Source organism: Microtus oregoni, unplaced genomic scaffold (genome assembly GCF_018167655.1).
Source record: "Microtus oregoni isolate MIOR12 unplaced genomic scaffold, Mior012 000004F_ref0000308, whole genome shotgun sequence".
Taxonomy (NCBI): domain Eukaryota; kingdom Metazoa; phylum Chordata; class Mammalia; order Rodentia; family Cricetidae; genus Microtus; species Microtus oregoni.
The window spans coordinates 15,009,327-15,026,100 of record NW_024543063.1 but is presented as its reverse complement, the minus strand read 5'-3'; the positions used below and the strand labels follow the sequence as shown (position 1 = coordinate 15,026,100).

Here is a 16,774-nt window from a genome sequence, read left to right as displayed (position 1 = left end):
TTGGACTACCACAGGTCGGGGACAGGTTGAACAAGGACTCCTACCTCCGCCAGACAACCTGGGCCTCTACATGGTTAAAGGTGACGGTGACGCAAGCAGGCTGGCCCTCTACCACATACACAATGTCTGGTTTGTCCAGCACGGCTGGGGCCTCTTCCAGGGGTGGGCCTTGGGGGAGGAGAACACAGGCTGACAGTGGGGCCATGGTACCTGCTACACTTTCACCCCCAACCCCACTAAAGTTCCAGTGGTACAGATGGAGAAGTTGAGGCTCAGAGAAGCGGAACAGAGCCAGGAAGCAGCTCAGGAAGGATTAACAACACCAAAGCTTTTGCCTTGTACCCAGACCACTGCTGCCGCGGATGGGATGGGATCTGGCCAAGTGACACCATTCACGCTGTGGCTGCCCAGTTGGTCACTGACCCCTCCCCTGGCCACACAGCATCAGCTCACCATGCTCTAACAGCTGCACGGGCTCCGACGGTGCTGAGGGCTTGCTGCTGCTCTTGCCGCTGGTGCTAAGGACCCGGAAGATGTGCTGGAGCCCCTTCTTCAGCCCTGTGGCTGCCCACTCAGGCTCCCGCAGGCCCGTGACCAGTGCTGTCCACTGGTCTGAGCCCAATACCTGGTGCTGCACAGTGTATGTCAGGGAATCTGGGTCTAGAGAAGAAACAGCAGAATGTTCCTGGTCCCACTTCTAGTGCACTATCCACTCCCCCGCCGCCCCATCATAGGCTCAAAAGCCCAGACCTTGTAGTGGCCTTGCCTGAGGCTTCTCTGTTCAGGCCTCATCCCTACCCTCTACCCTGTGTGGCCCTGACCCACCAATAGCCATGTCCAGACTCCTGGGTGGGTTCCACGTGAGCGTCACCATCTTTCCTGTCACAGCCACTACCTGCGGAGCGCCATCTGGAGGGCCTGGAACCACATCTGGAAGCCACAGGTGGAAGGTGTGGTGGTGTTTCAGAGACTAACATCTCTACAGGAGCACCAGCCTTAGTCAGGAAGCTGGGGCTGAGGCTCAACCATAGACATAGGGGCAATGGCAGCCGCTCCCTCGGGAGTGGAGGGGGAGCTAGTGTAGAGCACCCCCCCCAGCCCCGGCCACCTCTGGCCTAGTTCTCGGATGGTTCCAGAGGCCACATTGGACAAAACTACTAAGGAGGATTTTGGCCTCACCTGTGACATAGAGGTGAGCGTAGCAGGCAGCTTTGCCCAGCTTGTTGGCGATGACACTCTTGTAGACACCAGAGTGCTGAGGCCCCACAGCTGGGAACACTAGGCGATGTATATCCCTGTCTGTGGGGGAGGGACAGTGACACACGGGTGGTCAGAAGAATACTCGGCTCATGAGAGATCAAGCTTGACCACACATATGCTTCCTACTGCAGGGAGAGGGCAAGAGGGACAGCATAGGGAAACCATCAAGAGACACGCATTTCCTGTAGCCAAGGCTGGTCCTCGTTCCTCTTTGAGCATTTCAGGCCTAGTCACTTGGCATCTTCTTGTCACACAAGGCTTGTCTTTGTCCCTGTGATAGCCCCCTCATTCCTGTACCTCCAAAAGGTTGTAACTTCCAAGTCAAGGCTGTGACAAAGTTTTGTTAGTAGGTCCCTCCCCGAGTCTCTTCTCACCCCAGTGACCACTGCCTGTGCCTCATCTCCAACAGAGTCTGAGGAAAATCTACCAGAGATCGGCCAAACCTAGCGACCCCAATGCCCTTCTCACCACCTGGCTATTCCTTCCCAACTCTTGCAGATGATTGGGTCCCTGAACAGGCCACATGAGTTCCACCGCTGAATCTCAGCTCATCAAATTCCTCCCGTTCAGAATGCTCTCAACTCTTATCTAAAGCTCCCTTCTCCTTTAAAACATAGTTCAGGCACATGCCATGAATCTCAGCCTGCTATGGCCCCACCCCCTCCTTCCAGTACCCTGATGCCTTCCCTGGGTCTCCAGACCTCTTGAAGCTCATTGCTGGGTCCCAATGATGATTTTTCAGCTCCTGTCCAGCTCTGCTTGTCCCACCCAGAACCCAACACTCTGCATGCAGTAAGTGCCAAATATGTGTCATAGTATAAATTACAATAAGAGTTGCCTGCTCTGTGTCTATCCTACGCCAGGTGCATGACTTGGTTTTCTCAACCCTAATCCTTTCAACAGTTTTACAAAATTATCCCCATTTACCAGCGAGGTCAGAGACATTAACTGGCTTGTCCAAGGTCACCCAGCTAATGGATGAGGAAGGAATGGTTTGGACTTAAGTTCCATTTCGTTCCAAAGCTCGTTCCTTGCACTCTGCTCCATCAATGATAAGGAGGCTGTCTCTGGCAGGACATGAAGAAGGGGCAGCCTGTACTGTTCTCTTTCCCACCAGGGATGTTCCCAAACACTCCTGTCTTCCTTTTGCAGTTATCTCACTTCCAACGGCCATCCACTCATTTATCTCTGCCTGCGCTGTTTCCAAGGGAGGAGAAGCCAAAGGCTGCCAGTGGCCCCAGATACGGGCACAGCAGAGACGTCAGCTCAAATCCTGAGACAGACACCGACCAGAGCCTCAAAGGAAATGGGGACACAGGAGAGTCTGTGACTGAGCAATGACAGCTACTAGAGGGAGCAAGGGTCAGGCTGTCAGGGCTGCTGGCGTGGTACTCATGGCCAGATGAGGGTGGAGTTGGAGAACCGACCGACTGTGAGTGACTAACAACAGTCTTTAGTTCCCTTTCCTTTCTTCTTTCCTCTCTCTCCCATACTCCCTTTCCTCTGACAGGGTTTCATGTACTCCAATTAGCCTAGAAATCACTATGCAGCTGAGAATGACCTTGAACTTCTGATTCTCCCATCTCTGCCTCTCGAATCCTGGCATTGCAGGGGCATGCCACCATGCCCAGTTTACGCAGTAGTAGAGGTCACAACCAGGGCTCGAGGATGCTGGCAAGCACTTTACCTACTGAGCCTAGAAATCACTATGCAGCTGAGAATGACCTTGAACTTCTGATTCTCCCATCTCTGCCTCTCGAATCCTGGCATTGCAGGGGCATGCCACCATGCCCAGTTTACGCAGTAGTAGAGGTCACAACCAGGGCTCGAGGATGCTGGCAAGCACTTTACCTACTGAGCTACGCCCCTAGTCAAGAGCAGGCTTTTCAAGAGATGAACTTGGGTCAGAAGGTCCTTGCTTACCTTTGAGGAAGTGTCTGTACCTCTCTAAGCCTCAGTTTCCCCATCTGTAAACAGGTATAAGAGTACCTGCCTCACAGGCCTACAGCAAAGTGAGACCGTCCCTGTCCTGTCTTCAGGCCTTGCTGCTACAGAAGAAAACCGTCACGGGTGGAGGCAGGAGGAACTTGCATGAGATTCATGTTGCTTCAACAATAGAACACAAGTGTTCCCTTGGGAAAGCAACCAGGCTAGAGGACTGTAACGCAAAACATCCTGTTCTTTGTATCCGCAGCAGCTTCCCTTCAGCCAGACCCTGTGCGTCCCAGCCTTTCCACTGAGATTTCTTAGGCATCTTGGGCAGCGCAGTTTTATCAACAGTGAGAGCAGTGGCAACAAAAAACTGTCATATGATTTATCATTTGCTGACCGCTTGCTATCTGCCAGGCCCCGCTTTGGGTGATATATATCACTAATTTCATTCTCTTCACAGCTCAGTTGCTAATGAGGGAGGAAAGGCGCTGTGGCTTCTGTAACCTGCTTGCTGGTCAGCCCCAGGCTGTACTGCCTGCCCGGTAAGTGCTAACAGAGCCACTCGGGGTGACACTGTGGGCTCAGACGGACCTCAGAGCCCCTAAAGGTTCTCTTCCCCAGACCCTCCCATCTCTAAACAAATTATGAAGGGAAGACATGAGGGGTCCCTAGGGAAGTATCCAAAAAGCCAAGAGGTTGCTGGGTGCCTTCCCAGTCACATACACTGTGTCATGCGCCGGTCATCACTGCTTTGAATTCGGTGACCGTTGTGGAACCAGCTGATGGTAGGATAGGGCAGGCCGGTCACTTGGCACTCCAGCATGGCCTCTTTAGCTAGTCCCACTTCCAGATCCTGCAGTGGCCGCAGGAAGTCTGGAATAGACAGCCTCTCCAGATCCCCGTGCTCTGGCTCCTCAGGGATGGACGGCATCTTCTCCAACTTTGAGCTGTAAGAACCACACGGCTGTCCAGATGTGCACAGCTATGCCCCCCACTCCGACTCAGGGTGAGGGTCCCTCAGAGGCACTGCAGGCAGCACCTAGAGGCCTAGGGGGTACCTGGGGCCAGAGGCGGCTGTCCGAGGTTCCTCCACATACAGCTGGGCAGAGCAGTGGGCCTGGCCGTGTGTGTTGGTGGCACTGACTTCATAAAGTCCCTCGTCTTCACTTCCCACCCGGGCAATGTGCAGTGAATGCAGTCCCCCATCCTGTCGCAGCCGCAGGTTCTCGCTCTCATTCACAGGGTGGCCTGGGGGCAGGGGGACACAGACACAGATCTCCTATAGCAGCAAGACCTGTCTGTCTTAGCCCTTGATGCCTTCTCAACATATTCAGAGCGGGCGACCATACCAAAATGAGTCCAGGTAACGGACGGAGGTGGGGTGCCGCTGATCTTGCAATCCAAGCGGGCAGCACGGCCTTCTAGCACCTCTGCATCTTCCAGCAACCGGGTGAACAGAGGCGCCAGCGATGGCCGGACCGTCAGCCGGGCACTGCAGGTCAGCTCATCTGTGAGGAAGTGGGTGGCGGCACTGGGTCAAAGAAGGTTGTGGAGGCCCAGACACCTCATCTTATGTTTCTTGAGTGGGCAGAGCTTCTTGAAGAGAAGCCCCTCCCCCAGACTCTCCTGTGTCTGGTTCATGACCCCACACTGACCCACCTGTCGTACACCCAGAGCAGATGCCTCTTGGTCCCGCTCTATACCCCCTACCCCAGAGGCAGGTGCCTTTATCTCTGTTCTCCAGAGAGAACAGGACCAGGACAGGGATGCCATCCATAGTAACAACAGCTGGCATCCATGACAGGCACAGGGTTTTGTTCTCTGCAGGGGTCATCATCGCCCCAATCCTGCCAATCCCCCTGCCTGGTAGGTAGCACCATTCCACTTTCATGGATGGATAGAATACAGCTCACAAAGAGGAAGTGACATGCGCTTGGCAACATGCAGAGCAAGAATAGAGATGCCCAAGTCAGGTCTGTGTGCTACATCTCAATGGACTTGCTGGGCCTGGGAATAGCATCACTTTCTGTCCTGAATAGTGCTTTAAGTCAGTGGTTCTCAATCTGTGGGTCGCGACCCCCCAGCATCCAATTACCTTTTCACAGGGGTTGCATATCAGGTACCCTGTATGTCAGACATTTACATTATGATTCATAACCATAGCAAAATTAGTTATGAAATAGCAACAAAAATTCTATGGGGGGGGGTGGTCACCACAACATGAGGAACTGTATTAAAAGGTTGCAGTATTAGGAAAACTGAGAATCACTGATCTAAGTTCTCATTGTTTGGGGAGCCGGAGGCCCATACCATCTCCTGCCCCCACTTCCTGGGCATCTGTTCCGCACCATCTTCCAGTTCCCTCCCCAGCTCTGGGCACCATCTTCCGGTTCCCTCCCCAGCTCTGGGCACAACGACAGCCCTAGCACCTGAGTGAGTGGGTACCTTTGGCTGTGCTCAGCTTGCACGTGTAGACACCACTGTCGTCTTCATGCACAGAGGTGAGCAGCAGCTTGCATTTGCGGCCATCAAAATGCATCTTGCATTTGAGCAGCGCAGGCTGCAGCAGGCGGCCACGGCACAACCAGTCCACCTCCACGTCGGTTGGACCTGCCACCAGGCACTCAAACAGCGCCATCTCCCCGGCCCCCACGTCCACGTCCTGCAGGGGGGCCAGCACGGCCAGGGACCGGCTTTCAGGGTGTGCTGAGGGGAGGGCAGCCACAGGGGGCACAAACAGAGCAGAGACACACGGGGCAAGGAAGACACACACACAAGCACACACAGAGAGACAGACAGATACAGAGAGAGAGATGCATTTGGTTCCTCTGGAGACTGGGAAAGCCCATCCGCCCCAGGCAAGACAGCAAGGAGCCCCTAGACCTGGCTCTGAGATGGGAACCTATGTTGGCCCCAAGGAGGGAGAAGTGATGAGAGGTGAAAGGGGTTGAGGGGGGGTATCCGAAAGGATGGTGGCAGCTGCAACGGCGGCGGAGGTAAAGAAAACACGGCACACTAGATGGGTACAAACTGGACTTTATTTGAGCTACGAAATAGTATTTCCAAGTCTCCACCCCACTATGCCCCTGCTCCTATGCTCAGCCTGGCTTTCTCTCTCATTCCCAGTTAGAGCATGTCAGATGTGTCTGTGAAAAGGGGTGGCCCTCTGGATCCTAAGCTTGCCAGCAGCCAGGGCTTAGCCCCAGGCCTCTGGCTTTTGGTCTCTTGTAGAATAGAAAGTGTTGTGCCATTAAAAGTCTATTTCTGAAATCAGTGCCCTGCCTTTTCCCAGTAATCGTCTTAGCCACTGTACCTGCTCCTCTGCGCCCCTCCATCCCGTGGATGCCATGTATCGTTATCTAGTTCTGTCTTATTCCACCTCAGCTCAGAGGCATTCTTCCCTGACTGTCACAGACACACAGACAGACAGACAGATAGACAGACAGTGGCCTGTAGCAGCACAGCACATGCACTCGCTTGACGCTCCCTACAGGGAGACTGGGGGAGCTTGGCACCCCTCAAGGTTGTCCTTTCCCAGCACTCAGTCCTTCTGGGGGCCTCCTGGCCTGCACAGCCACATATCTACTTAGGGAGGGAGGATCCACGGGGGTCCATGGACTACCCCAGGGTGCTTCGTGGACTAGGGAGGGGGGGAGAGGCAGGGATAACAGGGAAAAGTCCGGGCCGGAGGGAGAGCCGGCTGGGTCTGTGGGCAGGAGGCAGTGAGACACAGCGAGGTCCGAGAGGTGCCTGAGACAGGGGCGCAGCTCGGAGGGTAGCGGGGGCAGCGCAGGTGGCCCCCTGAGCTCACTCGCCTGTGTACAGACAAAAACCTCAGTCAGCAAGCGGCAGGTTAGTGCAGCACACGCACACGCGCGCACACACACACACATACACACAGGCACGCAGACCTAGCTAGGGCCCCTCTGGATATGGAGCTGCCTCTAAAACTGACACTTTCAGCTCGCTGTAGATCAGCACTAGGGTGGGAGGGCTAGTGGCTAGCCTGGTCCCTGGGGTTCCTCAACAGACAGAGATACTGAGCAACAAGGGAGGAGATGCTCATAGCCATTAGGGGCACCCCAAAGCCTGTGGAATGCTGGAAAGAAGCCCAAAGAGAAAGAAGCACAGACACACAGGTTAACACAGAGAAGCGAAGTAGAGCTCAACCCCAGAGAAGGAAGAGGGCAGGGAATGGAACTGAAGAATTGCCAGAGAGGTGGCAACCACAGCAACAAGAGGAACCAGGGAGAGCGAGGCATGCGAGGCCTGGCAGAGGAACTAAAACTGTAGGTCTGAACTCCAGCAGGGCCTTAGGAGTGTCTTGGGAAGCCCATAGAGCTGGCCTTTGCCAGGCTTGAAGGGGCTGTGCCCAGTGAGGGCAGAAAAGGACCATGGTGGAATAAGGGTCTGAGGAGATGTTCCTAACCCTGTGATGTCACAGGGAGGGGATGTTCAGCAGCCTCTGAAGGGCAGCATGGATAGATCCTATTATGCCAGCTACCTAAAAACCCCGCCTTATGTCCCCAACTCTCATGGCCGAACCTTCTCTATACTTTGGGGCTATGTAACCCTGACACCCCTGATGTCCCTCCATCATGATGATCCCTTCGAACGGGTCCAGCCACCAGCCACTCCCCACTGCTACCCCAACCACAACAGTTTCTGCACAGCAATCACATGTATGTATATGAAGAGCAACCAGGGGACAAGAGAAGGGCGAGGGGGTCAGTGAAGAATGGGCCCGCACAGAGCAGGCAGCAAGAGCTTAGAAGTGTGGGAAGAGGATGGCTGGCTACAGGATGCAGGGCTGCTGGCTACCATGAGGAGTTGTCATGACGGAGCAAGGGGAAGGCAAATTGGGTAGCCAGTTGGGTATGGAATCATTTCCCGTGTGATCTTGGGCAAAGTCACTTCCTTTCTCTGGGTTCAATTTAGTCAGCTACATTACAAGCAGCTGGACTAGGGGCCCCTTCAGTGTGACATACTGGAACTGAGGTTGGCTGTGAGCTGTCAGGAGGGTAAAGGCTGGGATAGGCAGGGATTTCAGGAGTAGATGGGCCTCTCACCTCGAACCTCTAGGCGGGCCTCACACTGCCGAGCTCCGTACTCATTGACTGCCTTGCAAGTGTAGAAGCCAGCGTCACCCCGCTCAGCAGCCAGGATCCGCAAGCGGCAGAGACCACCCTCGGCCTCCTCTGCAAAGCGCCGCTGGTCTGGGCGCACAGGCTGGCGATTCCTCAGCCTGTCAAAGAGAGAAAAGCACAGCCTTAGAACCTGAAACCCTTACCTGCATTCACAGTAACAGGAGGAGGGAGGATCTAGGGCCTTCCCACTGGCTGAAGCCCTCTCCTCCTCACTGACTGATCAACGCAACCTTGGGATCCAAAGCTAGGTTTACCCCAGCTCCGCCTTCCTACCTTCTCCAAGTACTTTTAGACCCACTTGGATCTCTCCCATCTTAGAACCTGCATCACCTCTAAATAGTTCTTAAATGTCCCCATATCTTACTTCCACTTATTTGTAACAGAAACATAGATTCCCACTCCCCAAAAGGGATACTAAAGAACTTACAAACTTAAAAAATAATAATAATCACATTGGAGACTTAAAAATGAAAACCATAACCCAAACCAGTGTTGGGGTGGGGACTAGGACATGCTGAGTAATGTTCCAAGCACCAAGGCAGAACAGCTGAGAAACACATTTAACTCAGACTTGGGCAGCTCAGAAACACAGGCTGGGTACAGGTTGCTTGGCTTCAAAAATCACCCTGCCTCAGCTGATGGCATGGAGACAAACAGCCTTCTACACGGCAAGAGGAGTCTTGGCCATTCATTCAAAGTGGGTAGACATGAAGCCACTCATTCATAGAGGAAGCCATGGGCAGGCGTGTGGAGTGGGTCCTGCTATATCTGAGATGAGGTCCAAGAGAAGTTCCTTAGTGTTCTGTCCCCTTCTACCAAAGCCAGCTCTAAGGTTTAGCCTGGAGAGCAGTTCTGGTGGGTGGCATAAGTGGTTTGCTACTTACCAGGAGACCACAGGCTTGGGCTCCCCCTGCACTCGGATGCTCATAATGACATCTTGCCCTTCTCTCACTGATTGGTCCATGAGTGAGACCTGAAGGAGAATCCCAAAGCATCAGGGGTGATAGAGCATAGCATTGGCTACTGAGAGCTGGGGGACCTGGGACAGAGGTCTCTTCCACACCAGTCTGTGACTGTCTCTGGGTAACAAGGGTTAAAGGGGCAAGGTTCCATTAAGTGGGGCCTCAAGAATAAGGAGTGCACAAAGGAAGGGTGTCCACAGAAGGCTGGATACCAGCCTCAGGGGTCTGACCTTGAAGGTTGGTGGTGCCTTGGAGTCAGAGGAATTGCCATCCTGGCTAGGACTGAGCTTCATGGTAGGGGTTCGGGGCCAGGTCTCCTCAGGCTCTGGGAACTCTTCTGGGGGGCTCAGGTACTCCTCATCAGAGGTGATGGGGCTGCTGAAAGGGGATGTGGACCCACCTGGAGGAGAGATAGATGATATCAGGGAGAAAGGATGGAGAGAGATGGCTGGGCGTATTATAGAGAAAGGAGGCAGCTCCCGCAGGCCCAGCCCTGACCTCACCTCCTATTGAGGCTCACTGGCTGTATGACCATGCCCAGATACATGCTCTCCCTGAGTCTGATTCCTCCGCTGTCTGCTCTGTCAACTCTGACGATATTCTACAGAGAGCGGCCTGCAGCAAAGGGTTTGGCCGGTAGAAGGGCCATGACATGGCCTTGGGGGAGCCCCTGAATTGTACTGAAGCAGCTAATTTATGTACTAGCATGAAGTGGGGCTTCAAACCACCATCCACAAGCTCCAAAGGGGTAGTAGATATCTCTAGGACCCCACAATGGCAGGAGCAGGACACTAGTTTTTTAGGTGAGCTGGCGCAGAAAGGACACACATTTCAGACAAGCCCCATCCTGACCTCTGTCCAGGGCCAATGAGGTGGCAGTGTCCAGGCAGCCCTTCCCCCTCTCCCTTCTCAGCTTCCCCAGGGGCACCTGTTGGCCCCATAGCTACAGCATGAACCCCAGATTCTCAGGGGAGAGGAAAGCATAGTTAGAATCATCCATAGGAAAGGGTGATTCAGCCTAGAAAAGAGGAGGGGGACACCTGAATCTGCCTTGGGGGAGGGGTGTCCCCAGGGCCCTGAAGCTCTCCCCTCCAACTGGCCAGGGGCCCAGCCTCGCTGAGCTGGCGCTTATCCGACTGCCAAATACAGACACGAATCTGCCACAGCCCCCTGGCCCCTCCTCCTGTTTCTCCAACCCCAAGCCCCCAGCAGTACTGCACCCCAAACTCACCCTGAGACTTTGCACACGGACCCCGGCCTGTACCTTCCTTAAGCTTCTGCCCTGGCACCAGGCCCTCCTGCCCACGGCCCACTGGCCTTAGCTCCCCAGGGAGCAGGCGTTCAGCCTGCCCAGCCCCACTCACTCGCTGACCCAGTGGAGGCCCCGCACTGAGCCGGCCCTGGGGGAGGGGAAGTGAGCCTAGGAGGGGGAAGGAGGAGGTGGGGGTGGCCAGCGAGAGGCTGGGCAGCAGGCAGGCGCTAGTTGGGAAGGTGGTGCCTGCTAAGACCACAGGGAGAAGCCCCAGGAGCTGCGGCATAGGAACAGGGGGAGGGGCGGAGTCCAGTTCAGCTGAATTTAGCCACTGCTCATTCCAAGCAGCCAGCGTCTGCCTTTCTTCTCATTACAGCTTGGGACACTGACAAGAGCTGAGCACTTCCATAGGGCTTGGACTCCAGGTGTGGGGACCCCAGCCCTCAGGGGTGGGGATAGAGGTAGGATGACCCCACACTGCGGCATTTAGTAGCCTTGCCTGGGCCATAAGTGTAGACTGACCCACCATAAGAAGTGCCAAAAGTAAATGACTCTATGCTACCCCCTGCTTAGCCCAAACCAACAAGACTTGACATGGGACTGCATGACTAGAACTTAAACCCCACAGCCAGCTCTCTCAGACACAGAGAACCAAAGAACTGGCAGGGCATTGGCCCTCCTTCCCAGATTTGTCCCCTGTCAACCTAAGGAAACGGATCACGTGGCTGTTGCCTCCCAGGTCCCTGCACTAGGCGAATCTGGGAGAGCAGGTGCTTCAGGACACAGCCCTGCATCCGCTCAACCATGGGCTCTACTGGGCCCTGCCGGTAACTTGCCTTTCACCCATCAGCCCACCAGGGTCCATAACAAGAAAAGTGAGGCCTGCTCCCCATCAACGGTCAGTCCTCACGGCACCCATTTGCACCCCGCGAGTGGGGAAGAGGCTTGGAAAGAGCGATACAGACAAGGTTGAGCTGTGGCTGCAAGTCCTTCTCCCTCATCCCCTCCCTCCAACCAGGGCCACATTCCCAAGCTATGACCTGTGTTCCCAGCACTACCAGTGAGGACGAGGGGTGGGGAACGAGAGGAGGGCCCACTTCAGGTTGGCAGTCTCAAGGTTGGGGAGGAGAGAGAAATCAGAACGGCTTTTGCCGCTGGAGGCGTGGCTCCCAGCTGACACTGAGATCATAGCCACAACCCTGGGAAGAAGGGGCTCCTCTCCTTCCACGGAGCTTAGATTCCTGGCACCAGGGTCACCTCCAGGCTGGACAGTGCTGAGGCAGCTCCAAGGTTGAGGAAAGGAGGGCGGGGCAAAGAGTTAAGTCTGATTGACAAAGGTCTGTAAGTGCCTCAGAGGCCCCTGGTGGCCACCGGGGGAATAGCACCTAGGTATTATCCTGCCAATCAGCAGCAAGTCTAGGTCAAGTCTCTTGGTCAGGTTGCTAGCCAGGCTGGATGGAGAGAAGATCAGGTTCCAGAGGGGTAGGAAGAGTGTTTTCTGCGAAAAGGAAATGGTCTCTGCTACATCATATGCCCAAACTGTGTCACCGAGGAGGTTGATAGAGGATCCTAAGCTCCCATTTGCCGCCTGGGCAAAATCACCTTTGAAGCCAGTCCCTACCATTTCAGGCCCGATCCATTTACAAACCCAGATTTTATCGCTGGGGATACACTTACACCAGCCAGGAAATAGGGAGCTGGTTCTCCCGACCCTTCCCATGAAAGGACCACGCCTTTGCCTTTGACCCAGATCTTCATGTGCTGACTATTCACATAGCTGCCCTTTCTACAGTGCTTTCAGGTCAGCCCCAAAGCCCCCAAAGCAGGAGCTCCTCGGGCCAGTGCATGCAGCTGGTTCCAACTGCACACATAGCTTCTGCTCCACCCAGTATCTGGCACACAAATGGCATCACCCAAGGCCCTTTACATCAGGACTGTCAGAGTGATGCTTAAACCGCCCACATCAGCACCACTTGGGGCTGATTTTGAAATACAGATTCTTAAACCTTATCCAGCCTACAGAATTGATTTTCCGAAGATAGAAGTCAAAAGCCGTCTTTCTTTTTCAAAAGCGCTCTAGGGATTCTTAGGCACATGAAAGACCTGGGCAAATCCTCATGATGGAACGGGGTGGGGGATGGGGACCCAAAGAGGTGGTTTTGCTGAGTCTTAGAACACTTGGCCATTCCACTTCAGAGCATAGCTGTAAACCCAGAAGTCTGGTTCGACAGCCCTTGTGTTTCCAATTGCACTAGCTAGCCCAGTCCTTAATCCACACAAACGATTGTTAGTTTTCTTTTTCTTCCTTTCTTTCTTTCTTTCCTTTCCTTCCTTCCTTCCTTCTTTCTTTTCTTTTCTTTTCTTTTTTTTTTTGCTTTGTTTTGGTTTTTAGTTTTGGTTTTCAAGACAGGGCTTCTCTGTGTAACAGTCCTGACTGTCCTGGAACTCACTCTGAGCTCGAACTCAGAGATCCACCTGCCTCTGCCTCCCGAGGGCTAGGAATAAAGGCATGCGCCACCACTCCTGTCCATCTTGGCTGGTTGGTTTTCAAAGTTTGCTGGGCTTTGGAACCACCTGGAGAATTCTAGGAACAACAGCCCCCTGGGACCCTCCCCTGTGGTTTCTGATTTGTGGTCTGTCCTGGAGCCTGCAGTCTGTCTGGGTTATCTGTTTTGTAGTGTTGGGAATTGAATTTAGGGCCTTGTGTGTGCTATGCCAGCATTCCACTGAGCCCCTTTTCACTGCTCATTTTGAGACTAGGTCTCGTTATGTCGCCCAGGGCGGCCTTGAACTCACTCTGTATCCCTAGCAGGTTATGATCTCAGCCTCCCCAGTAGCTAGGATTACAGGCTTGGGTTGGTAGGTAGGACAAATCTGCATATCTAGCACATTCCCAAGGGATGCTGTTGTTTCCAAGGACTCAGAGGACCACGCCGCTGTGGTCTCTGCTGCCATCCCAACCTCCCATCTCAGACGGAGTCTTATTACTCGGTGTCCTCCCCAGTCTCCATAGGTGCTTTATCCAGGGCTTGAACTTCCTGGACAATGTTTCTCTTATTTCTTCCCCCAGCCTTTCGATCCACATAGCCCCTAATCTGTAGAGCAGGGCCTCCAGGAGTGGCTGCAAAGACCAAGATGTGGAAAGATACAGTAGCTAGAAGACTTTGGCTTGGCAAGGAAGACTGGCCAGAGCAGAATAGTGAGCAGGAATGGAAACAAAGTGGCAAGGGAGGACCCAATAAAGGCCATAGCTTTGGGAACGAGGGAAGAAGTGATATTTGCTTTAGAGAAATTAAAAAAAAATAGCTAAAACCTACACAAGGTAGAAAGTGTAGGCTCAGAGGCCTGTCAATTGTCTGGGAACAGAGGTAGGTGGCAAAATAAGAAAGTGGGGGTGGAGGGAGAGATGGCTCATTGGTTAAGAGCACTGGCTGCTCTTCCAGAGAACCTGGGTTCAATTCCTAGCACCCACATGCAGCTCACAACTGTCTGTAACTCCAGTTCCAGGGGATCTGGCACCCATGACAAAACACCAATTCACATAAAAATAAATAAACAAATAAATAAGAAGAAAGGGGCCATGGGACTGGGTGTGGTGACGCACGCCTTCACTCCCAGCACTGGGGAGGCAGAGGCAGGTGGCTTTCTGGGCATTTGAAGCCAGTCTTGTCTACAGAGTGAATTTCAGGACAGCCAGAGTTGTTACACAGAGACTGGTGGAACAATTTTTCAGTTGCATTTTTCTTTAGCTTGGAAAATGAGCCAAAATTGGTGAATAAAATGAGAGATAAAAAATAGAAAAAGATAAAGTGAGAGAAAAAAGAAAAGGAAAGGAAAGAAGGGGGCAACAGTGTGAGAGCAGGAATCTCTTGTTACCTCCCAGCACCCTGAGGGATCTGCAACCTCTTTGTCTAGGAAGTGGGGGCCTGCTGAAGGACTGGCCTTTGCCCTAAAGGCCAAAAGGAACTCCATAGAGTTTGTGGGGGAAAGAAGGATAGTTTGGGGATTAACCAGCACTTCCATAAGGCCAGGCCTGCACCTCTGCCCTCTGTAGGTACTCCCTTGTGGGATTCTATCCAGGCACTTACTGAGACGGCTGCCACAGTGATGGCCAGTGAACAAGTGAGGGGAAATGAGGGCTGGGCTTGCAGGTTGGACCATTTCCCCAGAATTCCCTGGAGCGAGAAGAAACACTGCTGAGAGTGTTTCAGGTTTAGTTTAAAATGTATGAAACACTGGTGAGAATTTCACAGGGTTAGCCTGACTCAGCCAGGTGCGTGCTGAGTTTCTCACATATGACTGGGCTGGATGGGTCAGCTAAGCTGCTTGCATCCACATTAGTCTCCATTCTAGGGACAGGTGGTGGATAGATAAACCCCATTCTGAATAACAGCCTTGGGGAGTCAGACCACCGGTACCCACTGATGCTGACAGGCAGGGGCGGGGAGAGAGGCCTGAGTCTGGCACTCTGCTTTCCCCAGCGCTGTCCAGATCCCAGTGAAATGGATAACAGGACTGTGGCATTCAGCGAGCTCATCTATCAGCGGCCACTGTCATTGCTAGGGAAGAGCCTGGCACTGTGCAGATGGTCACCTAGGCCCAGACCAGGGAAAAAGGGTAGAGGTTAGTGGCACAGTTTTCTCCTGTTCCTTTTGTATTCATGATGTATTCATATTTACTATAGCCTCTTTTTTTTTTAACATGTTAGTGGTGATCTTAAATATAAGACTAAGATAAGTCACAGTGATGGCTGTCTCCTGGTCCAAATATTGGAGGCCAATTTTCTGTCCCCACAGAACCTCACCAGTCTTACTGAGTACATAGCTCATCCATTAAGATCATCCTTACATGACACTTACAACAACAACAAAACCAGGAATGAGGCCAGCTAAGCCAAAGAGTGAAGAGGCCGGGGCTGGAGAGATGGCTCAGTGGTTAAGAGCATTGCCTGCTCTTCCAAAGGTCCTGAGTTCAATTCCCAGCAACCATATGGTGGCTCACAACCATCTGTAATGAGGTCTGGTGCCCTCTCCTGGCCTGCAGGCATACACACAGACAGAACATTGTATACATAATAAATAAATATTTATAAAAAAAAAAAAAGAGTGAAGAGGCCAAGGTCTTGGCTGGGAAATGCTAGACCTTGGGTTCAAATACATGAGAGGTGCAGGCAATAGAATGGAGGATGGAGCACTCCGAGCCTCCTTCCTCCTGGCCAGCCCTAGAGGGCCTCCTGTCAGCATTCATAGCAGAAAGGACCCAAGAGCACCAGGAATCAACAGGACCAGAGCCACAAAGGATGGAGATGGAGAGTCAAGAGAGGAGGTAGGGATACCCCCTCCCCAAATCTGACTACCATAGAGACCTGGGCAATGACCTCCCTCCAAGCTCAGGGAATACCTTAGCTGCAATCTCCTCAGAGTAGCAGAAAAGAAGACCGTACAGCACAATGGTTAGGGATATTCAGCCACCAGTTGCCCTGGCTTAGCATCCTAACTCCAGAGGCAGAAGCAGTGGCTAAGACTATTAACATGCATAACTAGTAAGATGACATTATACAAAAACTGTTCCTAACTGCACCAGCCACACCTCAAGAGCTGGATGCCATGTGAGATTGGTATATTATACCACACTGCACAGTTCAGACCCAGTTTGCTTCCCTTGCTTTGCAAGGTTCGGGGGTCAGCACTTTGCTGGAGCACCTTGCTAACCCCTAGCCTCAGTTACCTCATCAGTGATATGGGCACAACAACCAAACCTACTTCACAGAGCTGGGTTAAATGTGACTATGTAATCTTCAGAGAGCCCAGTACCTAGGAAGCACTCAGCAAATACCAGAGCGTGGTTGTTTTTACCCAAGACACACACTAATTTGTTACTCAGATAAGTAATTTCCATTACTATATCACATACTATTAATAAAATCCCTAGGCAGATTCCCAGACTGCTGGCCTGGTTCAACCTCTATATAATAACACTGACTTGTTTTTTTCATCTGTAAGATGGGAATAACACACACATGCACACACATTTCCATCTATACATACACACACCTCCATCTATACAAACACACACACACACACACACGTACAGGATGCAATATAGCCTGAGGAAAGACACATGAAAAGATCTGCAAAAAGTACATGACGCTCTGCAGACAGAAGCAACTATTCAGAGGCAGGGCACCTGGCACCAGGGGGTCCTCAAAAGAGGCTAGTGTG

General features: G+C 52.8%; 1 protein-coding gene across 12 annotated transcripts in view; it reads right to left on the bottom strand.

Moving 5' to 3' along the window:
* Positions 1–16,774, bottom strand: part of Speg (striated muscle enriched protein kinase) — a 56,593-nt gene that overhangs the window by 21,231 nt on the left and 18,588 nt on the right. For 9 of the 12 annotated variants that reach the window (XR_005974119.1, XM_041649493.1, XM_041649495.1 and 6 more), the window contains 11 exons: positions 9,532–9,701; positions 9,224–9,312; positions 8,262–8,437; positions 5,638–5,898; positions 4,542–4,700; positions 4,251–4,440; positions 3,916–4,139; positions 1,180–1,299; positions 826–930; positions 454–660; positions 45–168 (listed from right to left, as the gene is read on the bottom strand). Coding sequence is in view for 11 of the 12 variants with exons in the window: in XM_041649493.1 (XP_041505427.1) it covers positions 45–168; positions 454–660; positions 826–930; positions 1,180–1,299; positions 3,916–4,139; positions 4,251–4,440; positions 4,542–4,700; positions 5,638–5,898; positions 8,262–8,437; positions 9,224–9,312; positions 9,532–9,701 (1,825 nt within the window). In the remaining variant the exon portion in view is untranslated. Of the gene's footprint in view, positions 1–44; positions 169–453; positions 661–825; positions 931–1,179; positions 1,300–3,915; positions 4,140–4,250; positions 4,441–4,541; positions 4,701–5,637; positions 5,899–6,218; positions 7,008–8,261; positions 8,438–9,223; positions 9,313–9,531; positions 9,702–9,804; positions 10,014–10,532; positions 10,727–16,774 lie in introns of those variants that run through there. The other 3 variants (XM_041649501.1, XM_041649502.1, XM_041649503.1) reach the window with 3 other exon arrangements.